At 31.1% G+C, this 22,818-nt stretch overlaps 1 protein-coding gene across 8 annotated transcripts in view; it reads left to right on the top strand.

The window, feature by feature from the left end:
• by (focal adhesion protein tensin) overlaps positions 1–22,818 on the top strand; it is a 32,162-nt gene that overhangs the window by 7,804 nt on the left and 1,540 nt on the right. Inside the window, exons 1-16 of one of the 8 annotated variants that reach the window (XM_070634319.1) lie at positions 3,925–4,103; positions 4,728–4,964; positions 5,041–5,199; positions 8,573–8,644; positions 8,858–9,225; positions 9,912–10,103; positions 10,259–10,440; positions 11,268–11,477; positions 12,646–13,149; positions 13,808–13,861; positions 14,066–15,110; positions 20,128–20,226; positions 20,312–20,423; positions 20,896–21,039; positions 21,365–21,706; positions 22,046–22,194. In XM_070634319.1, coding sequence (XP_070490420.1) covers positions 4,953–4,964; positions 5,041–5,199; positions 8,573–8,644; positions 8,858–9,225; positions 9,912–10,103; positions 10,259–10,440; positions 11,268–11,477; positions 12,646–13,149; positions 13,808–13,861; positions 14,066–15,110; positions 20,128–20,226; positions 20,312–20,423; positions 20,896–21,039; positions 21,365–21,706; positions 22,046–22,194 — 3,644 coding nt within the window. In that variant the 5' untranslated portion in view covers positions 3,925–4,103; positions 4,728–4,952. Of the gene's footprint in view, positions 1–3,924; positions 4,104–4,727; positions 4,965–5,040; positions 5,200–5,983; positions 6,450–8,572; positions 8,645–8,857; positions 9,226–9,911; positions 10,104–10,258; positions 10,441–11,267; positions 11,478–12,645; positions 13,150–13,807; positions 13,862–14,065; positions 15,111–20,127; positions 20,227–20,311; positions 20,424–20,895; positions 21,040–21,364; positions 21,707–22,045; positions 22,195–22,818 lie in introns of those variants that run through there. The other 7 variants (XM_070634320.1, XM_070634322.1, XM_070634321.1 and 4 more) reach the window with 7 other exon arrangements.

Genomic DNA, 22,818 nt, shown 5'->3' with positions numbered 1-22,818 from the left:
AATAAATGCAATTATCGTTGTTGCACAAGAAGAAGTAAATAGACATTACATTGCATTCATTCATTCACTCATTCATTACATATTTTTTGTGCGTGTCGAATGCCAATAACTTCATGAGCAGTAAAAACTCTTTCATTATTCAATGAAGACTCTTTGTATTTTAGTGTACACATATTGCAATTAATTAGCCACTCCACCATACTATGCGATCTCTTTCTTTTAAAATTAGCGTAAATAACTTCATTAATTTCATTGCCTTATTTTTAATTGTCCATTTTCAATTAATATTTATTTTATGTTATCTGAAATGAAAGATGAGATGAAAAGCAGCACCAATGAGCAGCAATTGAAGAAAATTTAATTAATTACACTCATAATATATGATCCCTAACGACATTGAGACTAATTTCCAGCCATCTGTAGTTGAATGGCAATTTGAGGTCCCTAGTGGGATGTTTTGTTAGAATTTTTTATTCATTTACTTAGTCGTTAAGGCTAGTTGGATGTTGTTTTCCTTTACATGTAATATTCTGTTTCAGTGGTGGGCAAACTGTGTGCCACGGCAAACTAGTGTACCGTTAAAACATTTTGGAAAAGTCATGAACCTTATGCCTTGTGTAGTTTTGTCGAAGTTTACTATTTAGTGTGTCGTGACACATAGGTTTCCCACCACTGCTTTATCTGAAGGAATTGCTAACAAGTTATGTAGATTAATTATCAAAATTCAAACAAATTGAGCCTTCATGTTTTTTGAAAGAGGTCGCACGGTGCCCTTTTGAACTTCCAATTTTTAATTAAAACTGAGTCTTCTGGGTGGCCAAAAAAATTGTTTTTTGACTATTCATTATCAGTCCGCTTGAAGTAATTTTACAAATTCTCAAATGACATTGATTTATTCAATTTCTTGACTCTATGAATTTTCGATGAATTTAAATCACAAAATCCCAAGTTCTTAACTACTACAAATCAAAAGATAGACTGCAGAAACTTATCAAAAATGCATTAAATCCCTTCGAATTTCAAGCTACACAGAAAAATATTCGTGACGTAAATATGAGCAAAATATGAAGTAATCTATAAAAATATTTATAAAACTGTGTGAATTTCTTTCCTCAATTACATATTCCTGTTCACATCTACAAAATTACTACTATCTGGTTTTTAAATTAAGTAATTATTTCTGTGGATGTACATATTATTTACCAGTCACAGTCACAAGACTGCTGTCAGTTTATTTTAGAATCACTGTTTTTGGAGAATGAATTCCATGCGAGAGAGAGGATTAGCTTGGCTTTACAAATTCTCATTTTTTTTCTTTCTCGTTCCTTATTCTTTAATGTTTTGATGCCCATAAATTTTAATTCTCATTTTCATTTTCATTTAACTTCATGTGTCTTGAATGCGATGAAAATCACTCTCTGATCACTCAATTTTTCACACACAGTCGTCTGCCTGTAAAACTCATGCTGTTATGGATTGTTTATTGAGTGCTCAAATGAATTTTTTTTTTTTTTCAATTTTCTTCTATTGATTTTATGCTTTATGTGATTTATGGTTTAGAGAGTATATGAGGAATTTCTGATCAGTTTGACTGGTTGCATGGATGTTTTATGGTATTTTTGTGGATCAAGTGAGTTCAAAGTCCTATGAGCGAGTAATTTAATGAGCTATTAAGTGCTTGCCAATTTTTTTTGACGCTTCTGACGCAATTTGCATTCAGACTTTATTAATAAAACGGAGATTTGTAATTTAAGGAATGTCTTGATAGTTTGTATTTGGGTTAAGGGTTAATCGTTAATGGGGTCACTCACTTAAAGTGTCTATCATTTAGTTTGCATGAGGTCTGAGATTTTTTGGCACTTTAAACAAAGGATTTGATGGACATCAAAAGTAAATGACCCAGTGCTTATGTTACTGATCATGACTTAATTTTAAGAGCGTTTTATTTTGATAAATTACTAATTGAATTCTGTTGATGACTTTTCTTTGATTCCCACGATTCTATTCAAAGTCATCAGCTATCAATGTAAAGTTATGACCCATAAACACAAAGCATAAATGCGTTTCTTTCATTAACTTTCTATGATCTTCCAAACAATTACTTTGTTTTCTTAAATTCTTTCTTTCATTTCATTTTTATTATTTAATTCTTTCTCTCGAATAGCTTATTTGAATAACGATCAAATGTCGATTGCTTAAAGTCAAAAGAGAAGAGAGAAAAGAATAAAAATAAAAGAATGAAGCATATATGAACGAAAATTGAAAAAAAAAAAATCTTACTTTGTTATTTACAAAAAGCGAAGAAACGAAAACGAAAGGTAGTTAAAATGTACTAATGCATATATTGCATGACACCAACGCATTTTTTAAAATGTAAAGTATGATAGGAATAAATAATATAACATGTAATTTTTAAAAACTGATTTTCAGCATTTAAGTGTTGCAAAATTTTCAAGCAGTTTCGTTCAAACAAAGCAAACATGTTAAAGTAATTTGTGAAAACTGAGACAAGTTCGAGAGGATTAAGAATTAAATTACTTTGTAGGATTTTTTATTGATTCCGCTGATATTTTTATAGTGGTCTTAAATGGAGCAAGAATCGTTGACTCTGTAGGAACAAGCAAGAATGTATCAATTTCATTAAAATGCTGTATTTCTAATTTTAGATAGTTTGGCTAGTTGTCATTAAATTTAAATGACTGTGGAAGTGATCAAAATCCAGATGGAAGTTATTTATCAAAAATCAATTGAATTGAGTGTGTTTTTATAAGAACTAAATGACTGTCATTAAAGTTGGGACTCAGTATTCTGTTTTGAAGCCAAAATTATTTTCTCATTTACCAAATTCAGTTTTAAACAAAACATTAGCTCAGATCTCATTTGCCTCATAATGACCTCAAAGAGCACCTTAAATGATCTCCATTAATATTTACCCGACCACGCAAATTTTTCAATCACAGTAGTAGTTTATGGCTAATCTGTCATCAAATGTTCATCGTAAAAAACGGAAAAATCTCAATTTAAGATGATTTAACCCAGATTGTGTCTAAAATATTGACATCAAGCAGATCACCCAAGTGATAATTTGTCCAAATTCAATCGTGCGACTAAATGGCTGTGTCTATTTAAATTGTTATTGTTATAATCGCCTTAAGAAGATCATTTAACTAATTCACACATTATTGTTATGTCAAAAAAGTGTTTAGAATCTATTCCGTGATTTTGTGACTTTACAAAGATTGTCCCTTACATGAAATCGACACCAAGGCGATCAAAAATTATCAAATATGCTTGAAAACCACAATAACCACAAAGTTTAGGTTTATTATCCATAAAAGAAGTCTGTATTTAGTCAATGAATATATCCGACAATTTTGATTCTGCCATAAAATTTATTAGCTCAATTTATTCACATAAGTACCATAATCAACCATCAATATCCAACAGTCAAACTGAAAACTTTAATGAAGAGATTATTGAATGAAAGTCAGCTACACAAAAATCTCTTCTTTCTTCACATCTTATGGAGAAACAATAATAAAAACATCAATAACAATATTCATAATGCTGCCTAAAGAAAGCTTACTAACTAACTAACATACATCAATTATTGGATGCGCTGTGAGTGATGATTGGATTCTTTTTAAAAATAAATGAGCATTTTTTTCGAAATTTCTTTCTTTATTCCCATCATCACGTTTTTAACTAGTTTTCAATCATAAGTTATCATACGCGCACGCTCGTGGTTCCTCACATTTAAGGAATGAACAAATTTTTCAAATCGGAAATTAAAGAATATTGATCACTAATGACTTCCTCTTGACACTCATAATTTTCAACATAATTCTATGTTATTTATACATATCTTTTTGTAGCTAACGAAGCCAAAAATAGGATAGACGAAGATAGGAACATACAGTAATATAATCATAGAAATTAAATTACTTTACGGATTATTATCCAAAATAAATTTATTCAAAAGTACTGAAACATAATTTCCGCTCGATCGAAGTGAAAAGAAAAGAACGAAAATATACACAAAAACACAGAAAAAGAAAAGAGGAACAAAAGAGAAGAGGAATCGAATGAAAGAGTATCACAAGGTATTTTCGGTGCATTTTTAATATTGAATGATGCGATTTTATATTCACTTTGGGTTGGGTGGTGCAACGTGTTATTAAATTTTGATTAAATTTATTGAAGGTATCGGTTCAATGCTGATGCTAATGATGAGGGCGTTATTGATAGAGCAACATAGCACCACCTTGAACGGAATTATTGTAATTTGTGTTATAAGTTCAAAATGAATTAAAAAATGAGGTTCGTGAGCTTCAAAAAGGTCAAAGATTCAATAGATTTGCACGTGAGATTCAATTTAATTTATGAGCATTTCAGACGTTCTTAAATAAAGTGTACACGTTGACCCATCTGCCCTTATCATATAGAGTCATTTTGAATAAAGCACTCTGGCTTCTGTTATTGAAACTTCATTTCAAAAAGACACAAACAACATGACATTTTGAAGAATGTGCTTTGATGAAAACAAATTTGCATTCCTTAGCGTCTATTTAAACTAGTTCTGCATTAGGCAATAAAAAATCTGGCAAATTTATAATTTTATCACACCAATTCTCAACCCACACAGTTAATTAATAAAATTAATTCAAATTAAAAATGCGCCATAATACCAAATCAAACAAACCTATACAGACGTCATTTCTTACTAGCCACTTTATTTGAGTACACACATATTAAAAGCGATATGAGATAAAAAGATGATAATCGAATTTTTAAAGCGGTTATCACATCTTCACCGTACTTTATTGCAAACAACATACAATAATGAAACAACAACAACAATAGTAACTACGAAGTTGTGCAACACTTAGATTGTGAATATTTTTTATTACATTTTTCTTGTGTTCAAATCAATTGAAAGAAATCTTCGCGTTATGGAAGTTTTGGTGAGAATAAATTTATTCCCATAAGCGAATGTGGAATTAACGGATAAATAAAAATCTATCAATAAAATAATTTTAGCCGGAAATTCGATATACTGATACAGGTTATCTAATATTTCGTCAATGGGATAAAAGTAATGGAATTCTGGCATATCCAAGTTGCCTTACGACATACTTAAATTGCCGCAAGTCATTGAATAATAACAATCATCAACCACAGCAAAATGGAAAGATACATGTATGTATAATAATAATAATAATTGTGTACATTATACAATGTTGTTGCTTTTGTAGTCAATAGTATTGAAAGAATATCGTATGTAAATTCGCTGTACTACATTTGTTGTTGCCAATAAGTGTATAAGAAGATTGTTTGTTTATACAAATACATGAAGATCTTCGCGATAAAACGAATTTTTTGGGGGTCTAATACAAGTGAAGACGACGTTTATTCAGTTGGCATTGAAATTTCGGGAATTTTTCGGGATATCATTGACTAAGTTCATTTAATTAGCTTGTTATTCTATCAAAATTAGCTCTAGTAATTGGAAAATAATTGTACATTTCAATGCCTTAATTAAATTCACCTCAGCTGAGCTTGAAATGTAGCAATATTTCCCTTCCGCTAAGATCAGCCGAGTCAAAATCAAACTATTTATTTAATAAACACAACATCCGTAAACACTCAACTCCTTGTCTAACAGACACATATTTTGAATAAACTGTAGCAATTTTCTTAGTCTTTATGTCTGTGTTGCAAATGTGCGAATATAAAAAGAAACAAGACGGCGATATTAATACACATCGATGTGTGTATAAAGTAATAAAATACAGTCCCAGTTCCTCTACATCTTCTCGAGGGGTATTTAAAATTAAATAATACACATAAGAACTGATGAAAAAAGAATATCCATACACATATCATTTTCTTGAATATTCATAGTAAATGAATCAACATACAAAAAAAAATTTTGAGTAAAGCAAAAAAGCGAAGCAAAAAAACAACAGCATTTTTTCATCACTGAATGCTAGTCGCAACATTATCGTCGACCAAACCGCACGGAATCCGCGAAAAACTTTTACTTCTCAACAGCACATTTCTGTGGTCAACAATAATAATAGAATTGCATCAATAGACCCGACTATTTTTGTATTCTTCAGTCAGCGATAGGAGAAGAATTTTAATATATATTTTTTTTGCGTTATTTTTAAGAAATTTTGAGTTTGTTTTCTTCGTCGATGAAATTAATTAAAAGGAGAATCATTTGACAGATCGGATAAAGTGTTGTGTGTTGTGTTGTGCTGTGAATATTTATTTAACTGGCATCATTTGACAAAAAAAAAAGTGTACACAAAAGACAAAAACGTTCAGTTCTCGCGGGGTGGTAGAGTATCGCAAAATAAAGCTGAATAAGGAAAAGAAGAAGCATAAGAATGATAAAAGTTAATTCACAGTCTTTTAGCCTGCCAAGCACATTACTAAAACAGGTATAGGAGCCAGTTTTTTTAAAACATAATATCGGTCGATTCTGTGAATGAGAATATTCTTCATGAATAAATTATTGAGTTAGGAAATGATTATTGAGTATTTTGTTAGGAAAATTATCAGGAAATTGAAATTTTGACTTTTGGGCGTAGTCAGAAATTTTGTGATTTGACTTCAAATTTTGAAGTAATTTCATTTTCCATTATGGTTTTAAGCATCAACCAGAATCAATTTAAGGATCTTCAGATTAAATATCAACTTCAGGTGGGCCAACCCCCTCATTAATAAGATCCCAGACGAGGCTGTCTTAAGAATCTAGCAAGGATACTCATCCATAAATCAAACATCAGATCATTTACATCACATCTTATTCATAGAATCGCCCATAATATATGTATATATCTCAAAGGAATTTTATATTTCTTAAGAGAATGATCGGACAATGAAAGTAAATTTTAAAATTCAAAACGAGGACGTGTTGTGAGGACTACGTCATCTATCATTTTAGCTACTCACTTATTAATTCCTATTCATTCGCGTTATATGTTGATTGTGTCAATATTGTTATTTTAAGAATAAGTATATAAATTTTTTGCAATTTTAAAGCCAAACAATGACCAAGTTATTATTACTGCAAACACAAGCGAAACACAAGACAGAAGAAAATAATGAGACATAAGCGAGCATTTGATGAATGGTGTCAAATAATTATTCTTACAAGGCAGTCACGCCCTTTTCTGGAATTTCCCCCCATTTCTTTCTCATTCATATTCACTTTTCACATTGCAAATGTTGATTCACGCGAGGGCATCAACAATACTGTTGATGATGATTTTTCACTGCTACCATTAGTGCTCTACATTTTATTGCCCTTTTCCGGCTACAATGACTGCTCCTATTTTGAAATTTGATGAGCAACGAACATAAGCACTTAATGGAATCATATTGATCGATTTATGAACGAGAAAACAAAAATTTGTTTAATTTTTTTAAGTACTTCCAACTACCTTCTCATTTCCCTTATGTTTTTATGGGAAATTATGAATGTTATTTTCACTCGCATATGTGAGTTTTCATAAATAGAGGTTCCTACTGGGAGATGCTCGGTGGGGGGAATATGTTTTTGTAAAGCTGAATGGCTGAATTAGCAAGTAAATTTATTTTGAACTGTGGTATTTAGTAATTATCATTTATTTTAATTAATAAATGTCATATAGCGGTTAATTAAGGGATGATACAGGGGATATACCCATATCGAATAGCTTGCCCTGTTACTAAACAGTCATTTTAAAATCCCCGGATAACTATTGTTATAATGGTGATTTTATTGGTGACTCATTGACTCATTGTCCATAACTCAGACTACTTAACCTAATTAAATCTTTTTTCTGTATATACAATTCTGAATTCCATTTAAATCATCTTAAATTTTCATAATAAGTAAATTTGAAACCATCCAAGTGACAATCTTGAGACCACCAAGCGATGCAAATATTGTCAGAGCATTCATTTCGACAAAATTTACTACGTAGTTTGTTTTTAATATGAATCATTAAAATTAGCATCCATTAGACATCTTAAGCTTGAATATCATTACAAAATAGTCGACACTTACGTAGCAGAATGTTACCATTTATTGTTTACGTCGTTTGAATTAATAAAAGATAGCAGTCGTTTGAAATTAACACTAATTTTATGCAGAAAAACCAAGGTCATAAACTGAGAGACTTTATGACAGTTTCTGACTCATTGAGAAATATCAGTCGATGATGCAATTGAAGGAGATGTAAAGAAGAACATAATCACTTAAGTGATTCGTTTTAATTGCATTTTTAAAAATTTAAAGTACATAAGATCATCGCAAAAAGTCATCTAATCCGAGCAAAAATAAGAATTCGGTTATCTTAAGCGATTAAGTGTGCATGAGAATAACAAAATAATTAATTTCGAGACCCCTACTCGCTGCGATCATGAAAGCCAAACGCTATGAATAGCAACAAATTTAAAATCATCAATGATATTTTCCATGAATTTATCTTGAGAGGTTTTTCCTTCTCCTTCTTCCAATTTTCATTTTTTCTTTTTTAAAAAACATTTTTTTCTTCTCATTTCTCAAACAATACAGACTAGTAATAGCTATGAGGATCGATCTCAACAGCAACAGCAGCAGCAGACACATTTGGAGAAAAATGAAACGGTATGTAAATAAAAAAAAAAGTTGGAATTGAGAAGGCAAAAAAATGTATGTTGCGGGAAGATAAAAATAGAATATGAAATTTTTTTACAATTAAACAAAAACGCGGAATAAAAAATTTCGAAATTCTATTTTTTCCTTCAATTTTTCATTTTCATTTTCTAATTTTCCCTTTTGCTTTTTCAATTCAAAACAAATGAAAAAAAAAACTATGAGCAGCAGCAACAACAGCAACAACAGAGTCGAGCAAAAACGCCGACATCAACGACACCAACGGGAGGTAACACATGGCAACTATGTTATGTAACAGAAAGAATACTGGCTGCAATTCTGCCCGTCAAACCAGAGCAATCGTCAAAAATCGATGACTTATTCTTATATGATGAGAACGGAAATCGTCGTGGTGATAAATATGAGCTGGACTTAATACAAATGTTAGAACAAAAGCACGGCAAAAATTATCGTCTATTTGACTTAGAGTCATGCTTATCTACGATATCATTAGAGAAACTCTGCGAACTATGCAAACATATTGAAACATGGCTGAGTGGCGGGCAGAACAAAATTGTTGTCCTTCAAGATCGGTTAGTATCTTATTCTTATTTAATTTTTTTATTATTTTGACATTTTCTTAAATGTGTTGTTAATGGATTGCTTTAGCACAGAATTTTGCAAAAAGTAAACTTGTTTTGTGTAAACATTTTGTGAGACTGATTGACTACAAGTCGTAAATCGTGTTGAATGGTATCTTTGAAGATTATTTTGCGTTTTGTTTGTAAATCGTTTATGGTATTTCGAGGATTAGCGTGAAAGAAAATATGAATTTGATTATTTAATTTAGTTTTAAATCAACAAGCTTAGAAATTTGTTTGAAAATCAAAAATGGCGGGAAATTTTCAAAATTCTCTTAACATTTTTCTTAAATTTTATCAAAATAAGAGCTAAAGCGTCTATTTTATCAACAACATGAGCTCTTGCTACTTTTTTAAACAAAATGTGTTAAAAAGTATTCCCCTAATCACACATTAAAGGTGATAAAAAAGCGAAAAACTTTTTGAAGTGTGCACGTGACTCAGCAATTTTTTGGCAGTTTTTTAAATTATTTTTCCTGTCAATTGAATGTTAAAACTTCATAAACGCAAAATAATGCACTCTGGTCACAAAGTCCTCATCCAATATTCCAACTTGAACCTTTTTTGCGATTATGTCATCATTTTAACTTTATTTGTTTTTTCCATACATTTATTCTTCTCTTGTTTATTTTTTGTAGGAAAAGTTTTCAGCGAGTTGCTACAAGCGTGGCAGCTTATTTGTATTACCAGAAAATGTGCAGCTCGAATTTAGCACCGTACTCAATTAAGTCACCTGATCACTCACGAAATATACAAGATTTGGATGAATACTCAATGCAAAAGTTCCTTGATGACACCGCTGGTCCAATCACGCAACCGTCCTATAAAAGGTATATTTGCATATGTTTAATTTCAAACGAGATCTCTACGGGAGATTGACTTGATATGATTCTAAGTATTCTTTATTCCTTCCTTCTTTAAATTTTTTTTGCTCCTTAATATTATCTTCTTTCCAATCAATTTCTTCTCTTTTATTTCATTTCAGATACCTCGAATATTTCTTTGGTTTACTCTCAGGTGAAATCAAAATTAATTCTCAGCCATTATATTTGAAATTTATAAAAATGGAATCTCCACCGTGTATGCATCACAAAATATCACATCATGAAAATGAATGGAGTAGCTTCATTAAAATATTTGAAGGCGAACGATTCATTTTCATATCAGGTATAAGACTTTATTTCTTTTCGGTTCCTTTAAGAAGATTTTAGCGCATTTTTTGAATGGGTTTGTCAACTTGAAAGGATCGTCATGTCCTTCACATTTTGAGTTCATGAATGTTCCTGAAGATAAATAACTATCGATTATGATATCAGTGCATAGTCATCTTTATTAAAAATGTCTCTGATGTCTGAGTTTTTTGATTAAATCTGTTGGAATGTGGCAATAAAATTCAGCCTTGACTAGGAAAATCATCTGTTAATCATTTTCTGAAACAAAGCCAGAATTTTGAACGCATTTGTTTTCCGAATGACATGGAAATTAATTATGCTAGTGTGCTATCGAAATCTTATAGCCAACATAGATATTTTTGACATTTCTGACTAGTAAAGCCAACGAAATGTTTTGTTATCATGTCATTCAACCAAAAATGCTATAAACCTAAGAATCTAGACAGAAATGTAGGTTAAAATAATAAAAACTTAACGACCGTCCACTTCAATCATTAAAAACACCTTCCGATTCCACTTATTCAAGATGACTGCCGCCATAAAGCCGACAAATTATTAATAAACAGCATCAAAACATGAACACGTTCTGAGAAAAATGCGCTAAAACCACCTCAAACGATAACAAATTTCTTCCTAATTTTGATATATTTCTCTTTCTGCTCGTGTTATTTAGTTTCATTTTTATTGATTCTACTAAATCATTAAAATGAAACGACTTAATACGATTTTATATTCTTATGTTTCCTAATCTGAAATAGAAGCCAAAATTTACATAATTTATTATTTATTTTTTATTCCTCTTTCTTTTGACTGTATTTGTAGACATTTATGTTATGCCAATTTCAACGAAACAGTTTATCTATGAAATTAAAAGTCCGATTATCTTAAGGGGCGATATCTTTATACATTTTTTTCAAATACACAATAAGTCACGTCAAACGGAGCTCATATCGAGCATACAATTTCACACATGTGCCATAGCAAGGAACGAAATTGAGTTTCATAAAAATGATATATCATTTCCTCATAGCGGTAAATAATTAATTAACATTTTTATTAAAAGACATAAAGTGCAGTAGTACATGCAAACTTTTACAGCATGTACAATTATTTTCATACAAGATCGCGGTGATTATGAGCTAATCACACAAAATGTCATCAAGGTGATTCAAAAGAAAAATCATTAAATCATTATTTTATTAAGCTTTTGTGATATGTGTTCGAAGTGTTCATTAAAAAATATTTTATGAGTGTCAAGGCTGTAGAAAAACCCGTAGAATTATAAACTTGAATTCTAAATTCGTTAAAAAAATATGTGAATTGATTAAGAAGTGACGTAAGAATGTATAATAAGGTATATGACTCTATAGTGTCTTAACAGAGATGAATCTAGAATATTAGGGTTGAACGAATCGGCCAGTGTGATAGTAAGGCCTTTGTGACATAGTGTTGACCGAATATAAAGTGTTGTCGATATAACTAAAGTTCTGCAGTGCTCATGATAAAAGAGGCTATATAAAAGGCTAAAAAAAGCTTTCTTCGAATTTAGATTGACCAGATAAGATTGTGGGAAACAATTGCCACTCAGTAGCCATAATCTGAATAAGATTGATAATGCTTTTATAATTCTAGGTTTATCTTAATAATAATGAATGAGGCTAGATAAATTGTGATGAATTGCATATGTGATGAATGCTAATTCTGGAATGTTGATGAAAAATTGCTGCTGGAATGCAATATTCAAGTAAAAAGCTTAATGCACTCTTTCATCTGGAAGTTTCATATTTTTTAATGCTTGTTCAAGGAAATTTTTCAACTGCAAATAATGTCTGATAAATATTTACAACTTATTTACATGACTTATCTTACAAGCCCTTTCGGATGTTTTTGCATATGTAAGACCACTAGGTCAATAGCCTTTTATCAACAAGACACACATATTATATATGCCATTTCTGTCACATTTTTTGAGTATAAAATTATACATTCGAAAACTGTACAACATGTTATGAATTTTAATTGAAGATGCCGAATAATATGACACTTTTAATAGCCACAATTAAATTAAAATTCTCTCATTATTAACCGACAATTTTCTTCGTATGAAAATTTATGCACAAAAATTAAATTATTAATAAACAAACTGATGATGAACATCGTACACCACCCATATATTCATTTAATTTTTGTTTATTTTTAGATGAAAAATTCCCAATGGATCACAAAGTAACGCTGATATTCACCAAAACACCCGACAAAATTAACCGTCTTAACGAAGACGTATTAATCTTTCAAAATCCATTGATCCGCAAGGAGCCAATATCCAATTACTCATCAATCGCTGATTTATCACAATTAAATACACAACATACACAAGGACCGGTTGATGGATCACTTTATGCAACGATTGAGAAGAGAAATGCAAATAATAATGAATTAACGGTGCAAAATATTCGAACAATTGAGACACGCTTAAATGCGCCAATATCAAAGAATTCACGGATCTTATCAACAATACTTGAATGGGATAATGCGAGAAATGAGAATGGAACAATGGTTGATGGAAATTATTCACATACAGCAATTGCAACACGATCATCACCAAGACAGGAACAGCAACCGACACCGCCTCAGAGGAGTTACGTGAAAAGTCCATTAATGCAAAGCTACGATTCTGGGATTTATAGTCATGAAATTTCAAATAGTAAGCAATTTACTTTCTCAAAAAAATTATAGTAATGCTCAAATCAAATCAAATTAAATTATTGGCGGTGTTCGATTTTACTTTAAAAAAATGAGAAAAGTGTATTTTATGGCTGCGCATGTTTTCTTAAATCAATTGATTTCGGATTGTTTATTTACTTTATGTCTGTCAGACTCTTCTTCAAATGTTAATTATAACTCGCTATTTTCGATAGGAATTTCGGAAACATCTATCTCTACTGTTTACGTTTTAATCAATATTGGTGGTATTTCGGTCACTTTTATTACATTTGAAGATATTTTTGGTTGGGTAATCAGACTGTGGGGAACTGAGAGTGGGATTTGAAAAATAGACCGGTCTATAAAACGAGCCGCAAATTGCGAAAATGTTATTTTATGACTCTAGACAATTGTGTCAACTATATCAGGTCATCTACTTGACTCTGTGACATTTTGCCATAAACACTTCAACGTGGTATATGACAAGTTTACCCTAAAAGCCGGGTATGATGTATTACTTAGTGTATGCGCTCTAGAACAGTCCACAAACAACACTTGCTACTTAATATTTATTACAATTGCCTATTATTGTTGCTGTTGTTTCAAACGTATTTGTATTAAAAATTCATTTCTTCTAATCGCCTTCTCTTTTCTCATAGAAAATAATACATCATCGGCATTATCTTGGCATGATAGAGCAACAAGCCCGTCAGGTATGAAAAGACTTATAATGGATATTAATATTAAATAATAATAATAAAAAATAATATGAGTAATAGCACAATATAATATATGAACACATAATTTTGTGCGATGATAATCTCATATTAATTTTATATATTTGTGCTAAAGGTCTCCAAACTAATAATTTACATTTTTTGTGTGTACACTTTTATTTTTCATATAAACACATCCAGCAAATACTTGTCATGACGAATTGGACAACTTGCTCTCTGAGATGTTATTAACTGTTGAAGCATTACCCGATATTGCATACAGTACGGAAAAGAGTAAACAAAATTCTGATGTTTACACAGCAACGACTCAAACGACAACGAACACGGCATCAATGAGATCAAATGCAGTTGACAGAACATTACCGAATAACAATCAAAATCATTCGCCGAATGTAATCAACAACATTAACACAACTAATGATCAACGATCACATACACAGAGAAGTTATAGTTATAGTGATGCTTTTGGCTATTCTAAAAATAACGATATAGGTGAAACATCAAGCATTACGACAACATTAACACCAACAGAATCAGGTCGCAATACACCAGCACTATCTGATCAACAATACAAAGGCTTTTACGCAAACAATGATGAGCTTTATTATGATACAGACACACAAATGCAACTACATGGAAAATCAACACGTTACCAACACAGTCTTCCGGACGATACGCGAAAAGAATATCAAAAGCGATCTGAAAATCTTTTGCAAAATCAGTCTTTAGGTTACATGGAAGTATTACGGTCAGAAAATAATATTTCTGGAAGTCGACGGTATGAGGAATCAAATGTTCCTTACCACGCCCGCGAATATTCAAAACCATTCTCGTACTTGCCATCTACGGCTGATGGTAAAATAATAAGAATGCAACATGGACTTTCGAGTCCATCAATGGTCCGCAAAGCGTTGAATTTAAATGGAAGTGTAACATCTGGTCGCAAGAATTTATCTCAAGATTTTGTTGAACGTACGAGATATGGTCGGCAATATGAGAGTAAATATACGTTTGGCGACAAGACACCAGAGAATAATTTGAGTGTATTTGATAACGAAAAGCTATTTGATTATCGTAATAGAAGTGAAAATGTAAAGTACAAGGACAGTGCGAATTATAGTATTGAGAATAGTGATGTGGAAAGTAGTGCACATTACTTTGAGCCGTTAAAGAGATCGAATACGATGGACGGTAGCTTTGGTCGAAGTGGATATGCATCTGATGGGTGAGTTTTACATTTATGGAGTTCGTTTACTGTTTATTTATTTTTTCTGTGGCCCTTTTGTCGTGGTTTCGTGATGACTAGAATGAGACTCTATTATGTGGGTGTTATTTGTGCTTTATTCTGAGGAAACTGACCAAAGTGATTTTTTCAAAGAAAAATTTCTAATTAAAAAATTTAATAGTTTTCTGTGAAAAATTTTCTAAAGCTATTGAAGCTGTTTAATAAAATTCCACGATTTCTCAATTAAAATCCAATCGAATAAATTTCTGACCAACAATTCCTCACAATACACCTCCGTAAATGCCACAACTGCTCCAATTCTTTCTCATCTTCAAAATCTCAAACAAAAGCTCCCATAAAAATCCATCCACGAACTTTTCGGAAATTTCTTAAAGCGTATCACCCTTGATTCACATCTCATCAAAGTTCTCATTTATTACTTGACTATACTCGTCTTGGGTTAACGTCTCAATGTGTATTGTTCCATATATGGAAATGTGTAAAATTATTTTATTCACATTTTTTCATATTTTTTTCGTATTTTCCTTTAAAAATATTTCTACTTCACTCTCTCATTCGCATTTCAATTCGTTTCGTCATTTATGAGATTACAATTTATTTTTGACGTACATTGTATCTATTGAGTTAAGGCCAAGGTTGAATTCAAGTATATTTTTAATGCCCATTTTTTTGAGAAGAAATAACAATAATAATATTGAGAAAAAAATTCATATTATTTGATGCATTGAAGCAGAAACGGAAGGGCGGTGTTGATTGAATTTTGTCTATTTGTCTAAAACATAAACTATTTCAAGTCGTGTCATGTGTTTACAGTCATGTGTGGGTCTATAAATAGTTTAATTGGCTAACTTTTATACACGGGATAAATGAGACAAGATTGACAAAGAAATATTACATTGGGAACATCAGAACATTTACAGTACAACTTTTTGTTGTGATCTGCCAATTTTCTTTGAAGCTCATCAGCTTTAATGAGGTGTACATTTGCATACAAAAGGATTGATCTTGACCATATTGGTATTTTAGTGGAGTTTTTATCAATATGTTTATTTTGCCATGGTCAACAATTTATTCAGTGGCCCAAATCATTTATATGTATGGCGTCTTCCTCTTACTATTCGAAATATTCATCATCACTTAATCAATATTGTCCTCAATACTTCCGCAAAACAATGAAAATTCTAATTTTACTACAATTCATTAATAAATCCCACACACCTAGTTGCACATGCAATTCACAGCTGATGTAATAAAGCTGACTCATTAAGTTGTGATTAGTTTACAACAATTTCCTATTAACCTCAATGTCAGTGCGCTTTTTACAACTTCTATTGCATCTCTCCACAACTTGTCATCATTTTCGGAATCGTTTTAATTTTTCAAAACGTTTGTTTTTTTGTTCCGTGCAATGGAGAGTTATTGAGTGAGACATTAATAGACATAATACTTAATAATTTATTGAGATTTTATTTTTCGTGAAATTCACCTTCACTCACAGATGAATCTCAATGAATGTTAACCGTATGATTGCTGCCAATATGTGTATCTATTATTACAAACATATTTTTCTTTCAACTTCTCGTCTCCCTCAACTACTTGATTTCCTTGTGGATATTTTGTTTAAAATTTGGTGCAGATGTTTTTATATGAAGTTCACAAATTCCAAGTAAGACTCAACTTGTTTGTCTTGTTTGTTATTGAAAAGCTTGTCAAAATGCAAATCAATCAAGAATTTTTTTCTCATTTCCTCTCCAATCATTTTTCCTTCATCAAAAGCCATCAATCTACATCAATCTTGTCAAGTTTGTCTGAATCATTTTCGAAATTAAATGACTCTACAAGCTTACCTGACAAAGTATCCTCAAGGGACGATGACGATGATGAAGATCATCGTGATGATGGCAAGAAAAAAAAATATCACATATTTCATAAAGAATTCATTGCCAATGTGAGTTCAACCCACTAGGTTTTTTTTCTTCAGTATATACTTCTTCTTATTTTTCTACTTCTAAATTTTGTTATTCTTCGATGTGAATTTTACGTGTACATAGGACGGTATAACAGAAAAGAAGATATATGTGACTAAAAATAATCACCAAAAAAATATATATGGCACATCTTTTAATATCTAAAACATATTAAAAGCCCGAGGAACATAGTTAGATTGCAGCAATCGTGAGAATGTTTAGTGATTTACTGACAACTTAAACTGAGCAATTTGTAAGCACGAAGTTAGTCAATGAATCGTTCATGAATGGTGTTTACTGAATTGTTTCACACATCTTCCAATTCTGGATGCTTATGATGCTCCACTGAAAAGTCAATCCTAATGATCTTCCCATTTTCTAAATTCTAACACCTCATACTTGAACGATCCCCATCAGAATTAATAGCAAGATCAAATTTCCATCAATTTAACTAAATTGTGTGCAACAAAATACAATAAACCTCAATAAATATGATCATCTATTCTTTGTAAGCTTCGTAATAGCCAATATATTACAAAATATAGACTGTTCCACTAATAGAAATTGTGCCACTCGGGTAGGATGAGATGATTGTCTCATATTAAGAATATTGGCACCATCGTATATTAAGTATAATTAAAACACATAAAGAGAAGTAAAAAAAGAATAGTAAGGCTTCCTTTTTTAATGGTCGAATGATTCAAAACTTTTGTGCTTAAATTCACAATAAAAATATCATTTTTCATGTGAATTAAAAATGTTTTACAAGCTCTTAAACAGAAAACAATATTTTTTCGGATAGAATGTATCTCAAGTAGTGGGGAGGGAAGGAAATTCCGATGAAATTGCTAATTTACTGTTATGTTTTTCATGAAAATATGTGATTAGGCTATGATTTAATCACATTTAGTTAATTAGATTATATTTTCGATGGAATGTTTTAAGATTTTGAAAGTGGATTTTGTGCTATTTTGGGATTCTTTGAATTATTATTCTATGAGCCAAGTGGTCAATCGACGAGATATTAATTTGATAAATTTGCTTTTTTTATTAGCAAAAAATTCTTTTTTACTGTCAATTTAGGAAAGATTTGTGCCATTTTTGCACTATATTAAAAATCTGCTAATTTATTGTGATAACTCAGCTTGACTTTTTAAATTCTTATAGACATAAAAATTTCGTAGTTAAAAATAAAACGATACAAAAAAAACTTTCAAGCTTAATCAAATAGTTTCAAGCATAAAAATTATTATTAATCAGCACACCTTCTATTGGCGTCCTTATAAAATTAGATAATTTATTTTTATAGCATTTCTAATATTAGATTCAATATCCACGCGAGTTTCATGCTTAAATTCTTCGAAACAAATCACAAACTAGTATGTGACAGAGGTGCAATCAAAGATCAACATCCCACTTGGTCAATTCTGACTAAGTCGAAACTAAAGATTTCCCAAGCATTCTCACTACATCACTGACACATGAGCTACAGTTTATTGACATATTCGATTTTGTCATTAAATAAATGTCAACTGTAAAATGTTTAATCCTCGTTAGAATGTCTCTTAATTGAAGTACGAAACTTTTAAACAGCCAAGCTGTTTTTTAATGGTTCATAAAATGTCATCCACCACGAATTTGCAAATCTCTCTTTTCTTGCGAATTTCAAACAAATTAAAATTGTTGAATGAATGTGGAAACCTGCTTGAAGCCCAAAATTTGACCATAAAGAATTGTAAACCACTTTTTTATGACTTTTGCTTAAAAAATCTCGAATAATTTACGGGTTTCTTAAATCCAAGGATTAAGATAAAGAAAAGTGATAAACCTTTGCATTCTGTTTTGTCTGTCTTTAATTTTCTGATAGCAAAACAGGCACAAATTTATTTATTAATATTTATAACGAAATTAGAACAACAATGATCATATTGACGTAAAGAAGTAGTGTCTTATTCATTTGATTAGCGGAAAATCCTCGAATTAAAAATGTTCATTAATTCAATAGCAGTTTCTCAATGGCCTATCTGTTTTTATTTTCACTGTCTCTTGAATTAAGAAAAGAATGAAAAAAAAATCAACGTAAGCAAAAAACGAAATAAATTAAAAGAAGGCAGTAGAAAACAAAAATAAATTGGATGTGATTCAAGAAAATAAAAAAAAAGTCAGAGAGACTCTAACTCAATAGTTCCACTGTGTTTTGCAATATTCATAATAATTTAGAGCTTTGTATGGGAGGTGTAATGAAATTGTAACAGTAGCAATATATAGAACCACATGAATAAAAATAAAGATATCCACTAAAGAGAGAGGTGAAAAGCTTCTAGACGTCGTCTATTTATAACGTTGCCCGTTCCCCAAAATGTGTGAAACATATACCGTACCAAATGAGATAGAGACATTTGTATATATATTGTTCATTAATGTACTATTTCGTAAATGAGGAAAATTCTCACAGATTTTTATCACGATGAAAATAAAGAAAATATCAAAGATGCTAAAAACAAAAGAGTGAGAAAAGTGTGGGGTAATAATGTGGAAAGTAATGTAAAAATAATATGATGAATCAGTTTTAAAGCTAATATTACCGCACTGAAGGGGGATTAATGTCAATATTATTCTTTCATTTCTCATTTATTTTTACTTTATCTCCTTCCATATTTTAGTGCGGAAAATTAACACTAAAGAAAAATTGCGTCATTAAGCTCAGTTTGACTTGTGCTTGGACAAATGAGTATTCACTCGTGTTTGATTATAAGTAGCAAATATCAATATAGTCAAACTAGTATTCTGGTCTAATAAATTTGCATAAAAGTCTATGTCATTGTCCTATAAGCTCCTTAATTTTATAAAGAGTGAAATTCTATGAACTAAAGACTGTTATATTCTCGGTAGTATAGTGGTGAGCATCTCACTTGTTTCTGACGAAGCCATACAAAAATGCGCCATAGCTGCATATTTTTCTAAAGTATCTTTATGTCTTTCTTCAATCATCTCATTTTTTAACTTCATTTCATCTCTTCTTATTACAGTGGCTCAAGCCAAACATGGTTACAAGTGCAACAACAACGTTTAAGAGCAAAACGAGCGCAACGTCAACAGGGCTTTGACTTTACTGACGGAGCAGCACGGTATGTTTGAAATGAGATAATCATTCTTCTTTTCTACACAACGTAACATTTCTTTTTTATGCAACTGCTGTTACTGTTTTTTCAGTCGTAGTCAAACATTATCGCCAGTCAGAAATTACAACACACTGACCACGGGCAAGGAGCCGAAATATGTGCAAATAAAGCGTACAGAACAAACAGTTTCAAAGCCGTACAAGGTAAGGTCATAAAAATACATAAAGAAATTTAACGTTAAGTGTTTGTGCATCAATCATGATCAGTCAACGTTCAATATTCCACTTATCATTAATGTCCCTTATCATGTCTGTAAATGTTTATTTATGTTCTTAAAAAATAATTGTTTTGCACTTAATGACGTAACTTTAAGAAAATGTTACTAAAGTATTGAAAATGAAAAGATCAAATGGAATTTTTTGTAAATTCTAGGAAGTGATTTTTCTCGTGAATCAGTGAATTTTGTTTACATTTCCACGGACGTAATTTGATTTCCTTATGTTGCAAAGCATCTCTTCTTATTTTCTTAACTTGATTAATTTGAGAAGATTATTGCTGAAAAGTGTGCAAACAATCAAACTAAATCCACTGAAATGAAGATGACAGTCATTAATTTGATCTTTTCATCCCCACATTTGTTTACTAACATATGACTAAATTCACATGCATTTACAGAACGAATTAGAAAACAATCCGTTCGACTTTCAAAATCGTACAGCATCATATACACGATCGTTTAACGACAAGAATTCCGCATCGACTAACAGCATTAACAGGAGAAATATCATGCCTTTAACGTCAACTCCAAATGAAGAAATGGTAAGTCATGTACTTAGATTGCTTACTTTTTTATTTTCGTTGTTTTTGGAATGTTGTTTGCTACTTAGATAGCTGTTCAATGGGAGTACAGTACAAAAATAATATAATGATGACGCTTTTACATTCCATGAGTTTTTCCTTCATATATTCACAACTTTTTTTTTATTTTTAATTTTTTTCTTTCTTTCTTCGTTTTTTCATATAACAAAAATCGTACACATACCACACATATTTTGCTCTGTTCTTTTTTGTGTTCGCCCTGTGTATATTCATTCATTTATATTTATGGCGTACAAATAATGTGTGTATGAATTCATAATAAAAGGATCGAATTAATAACAATAACCTGGAATCGCCAAAATCACCTATGGAAACGCTTGATAATCTACTAGAATCGATTGCGTATGAGAATTATACAACAAATAACTTTCTGACTGAGCTCATTAATGGCACTGACACAAATGGAACATCAAGACTAATATCTAATAATCATATTAACAATAATAACATCATCATTAACCAAAAGACTGATTCGGTAAATCGTTATCTTGATAATGTCATTAACTTTAATCATGAACAATCATCATATCATAACCATAACAATATAAGAAAGTCTGACTCTGAGGGATCATCATCTGATCATAATAATGGCAAAATGCCACATCAGGTAACACATGCTTGCTATCCTCGTCCTTTTAAAATTCATAAATTATTCATTGTCAATGTCACAATAACCATTTGGCTAACTAAGTCATTTTTCCCGCTTATTTGTTTTACACGTGAAACAGTAAAATGAATAAGATGCTTTGCATGTTAACTACTTAAGGTGACGAAAGCGTATAAATCCTTGAAAAACTTTTCATTTCAATTATACACGGTCATTCTAAGTGCATTTTCTCAGAAGTCGTAAATTGTCAACTATTATTTGTTGACTTTCGCTGTTGACTGTCTGAGGAACTGCTTCTTATTTTTATATTAGTCATTTAAACTTTGTTTCTATTTCTAGACACGCAATGAATCGGTTTCATCTTATCGTTCGGAAACGGAAACCGAATTTTCACGTCCTGAAACGCCAGCATTTCCGGTTACACCGAGAACCCCAGTGCCTTTTGGTAGTACTTCAACTTTACCACCAAAAAGTCCAACATTGCAGCGGTAAGCTTACAAAAATTTTATCTGATAATATTATTTAATTGGTGGATGATGTAATGGATATATATTAATTAAATTACGTATAGTTCGGGTTGGGCACTTGATTCTGTAAAATCGACTGTCGCGCATCTTGAAAGAAGGTATATAGGCAAAATTATCTGTAGTCACATTGAATTCACACAGCATGTCCGTCAACCATAGATTGAGTTTAATAGTTTATTTATTTTTGGCACTTTATACCTTGTCTTATCTCTCAGCAATTACCTTTTAATTAAAAAATTATGAGTAGAAATTAATTTTTATTCTCCATTTAACAAATAAGTCATGGTATCATGCACGTATGCACCTTCATTTATTTATACCCAAAAATATCACATTTTTTTGATCACGAAATTTATTTCAAGCGCATTTTCTGACGAGTAAATCATTCTGTTGTCAATTTGTGTTTCTGTCAACGTTCATTTACGTCTTCGTTCTGCACGAAACGTCATTTTGTTTTAATTAACATGGTAGGAACTTTATCTAACATGATCACATTAAAACATTTGTTTCTACCAGTCTACCCCTCTCTGTTAATTTACTGTTCAGAGAATGCGCAATTCCGATAAGCTTGAAAAAGTTTTGTCA

Source organism: Chironomus tepperi, unplaced genomic scaffold, assembly GCF_022539635.2.
Source record: "Chironomus tepperi strain 1889 unplaced genomic scaffold, CSIRO-AGI_Ctep_v1 contig_85, whole genome shotgun sequence".
Lineage (NCBI taxonomy): Eukaryota > Metazoa > Arthropoda > Insecta > Diptera > Chironomidae > Chironomus > Chironomus tepperi.
Note: the sequence above shows the minus strand (reverse complement) of the source record. Positions and strands in the feature narration are given on the sequence as shown.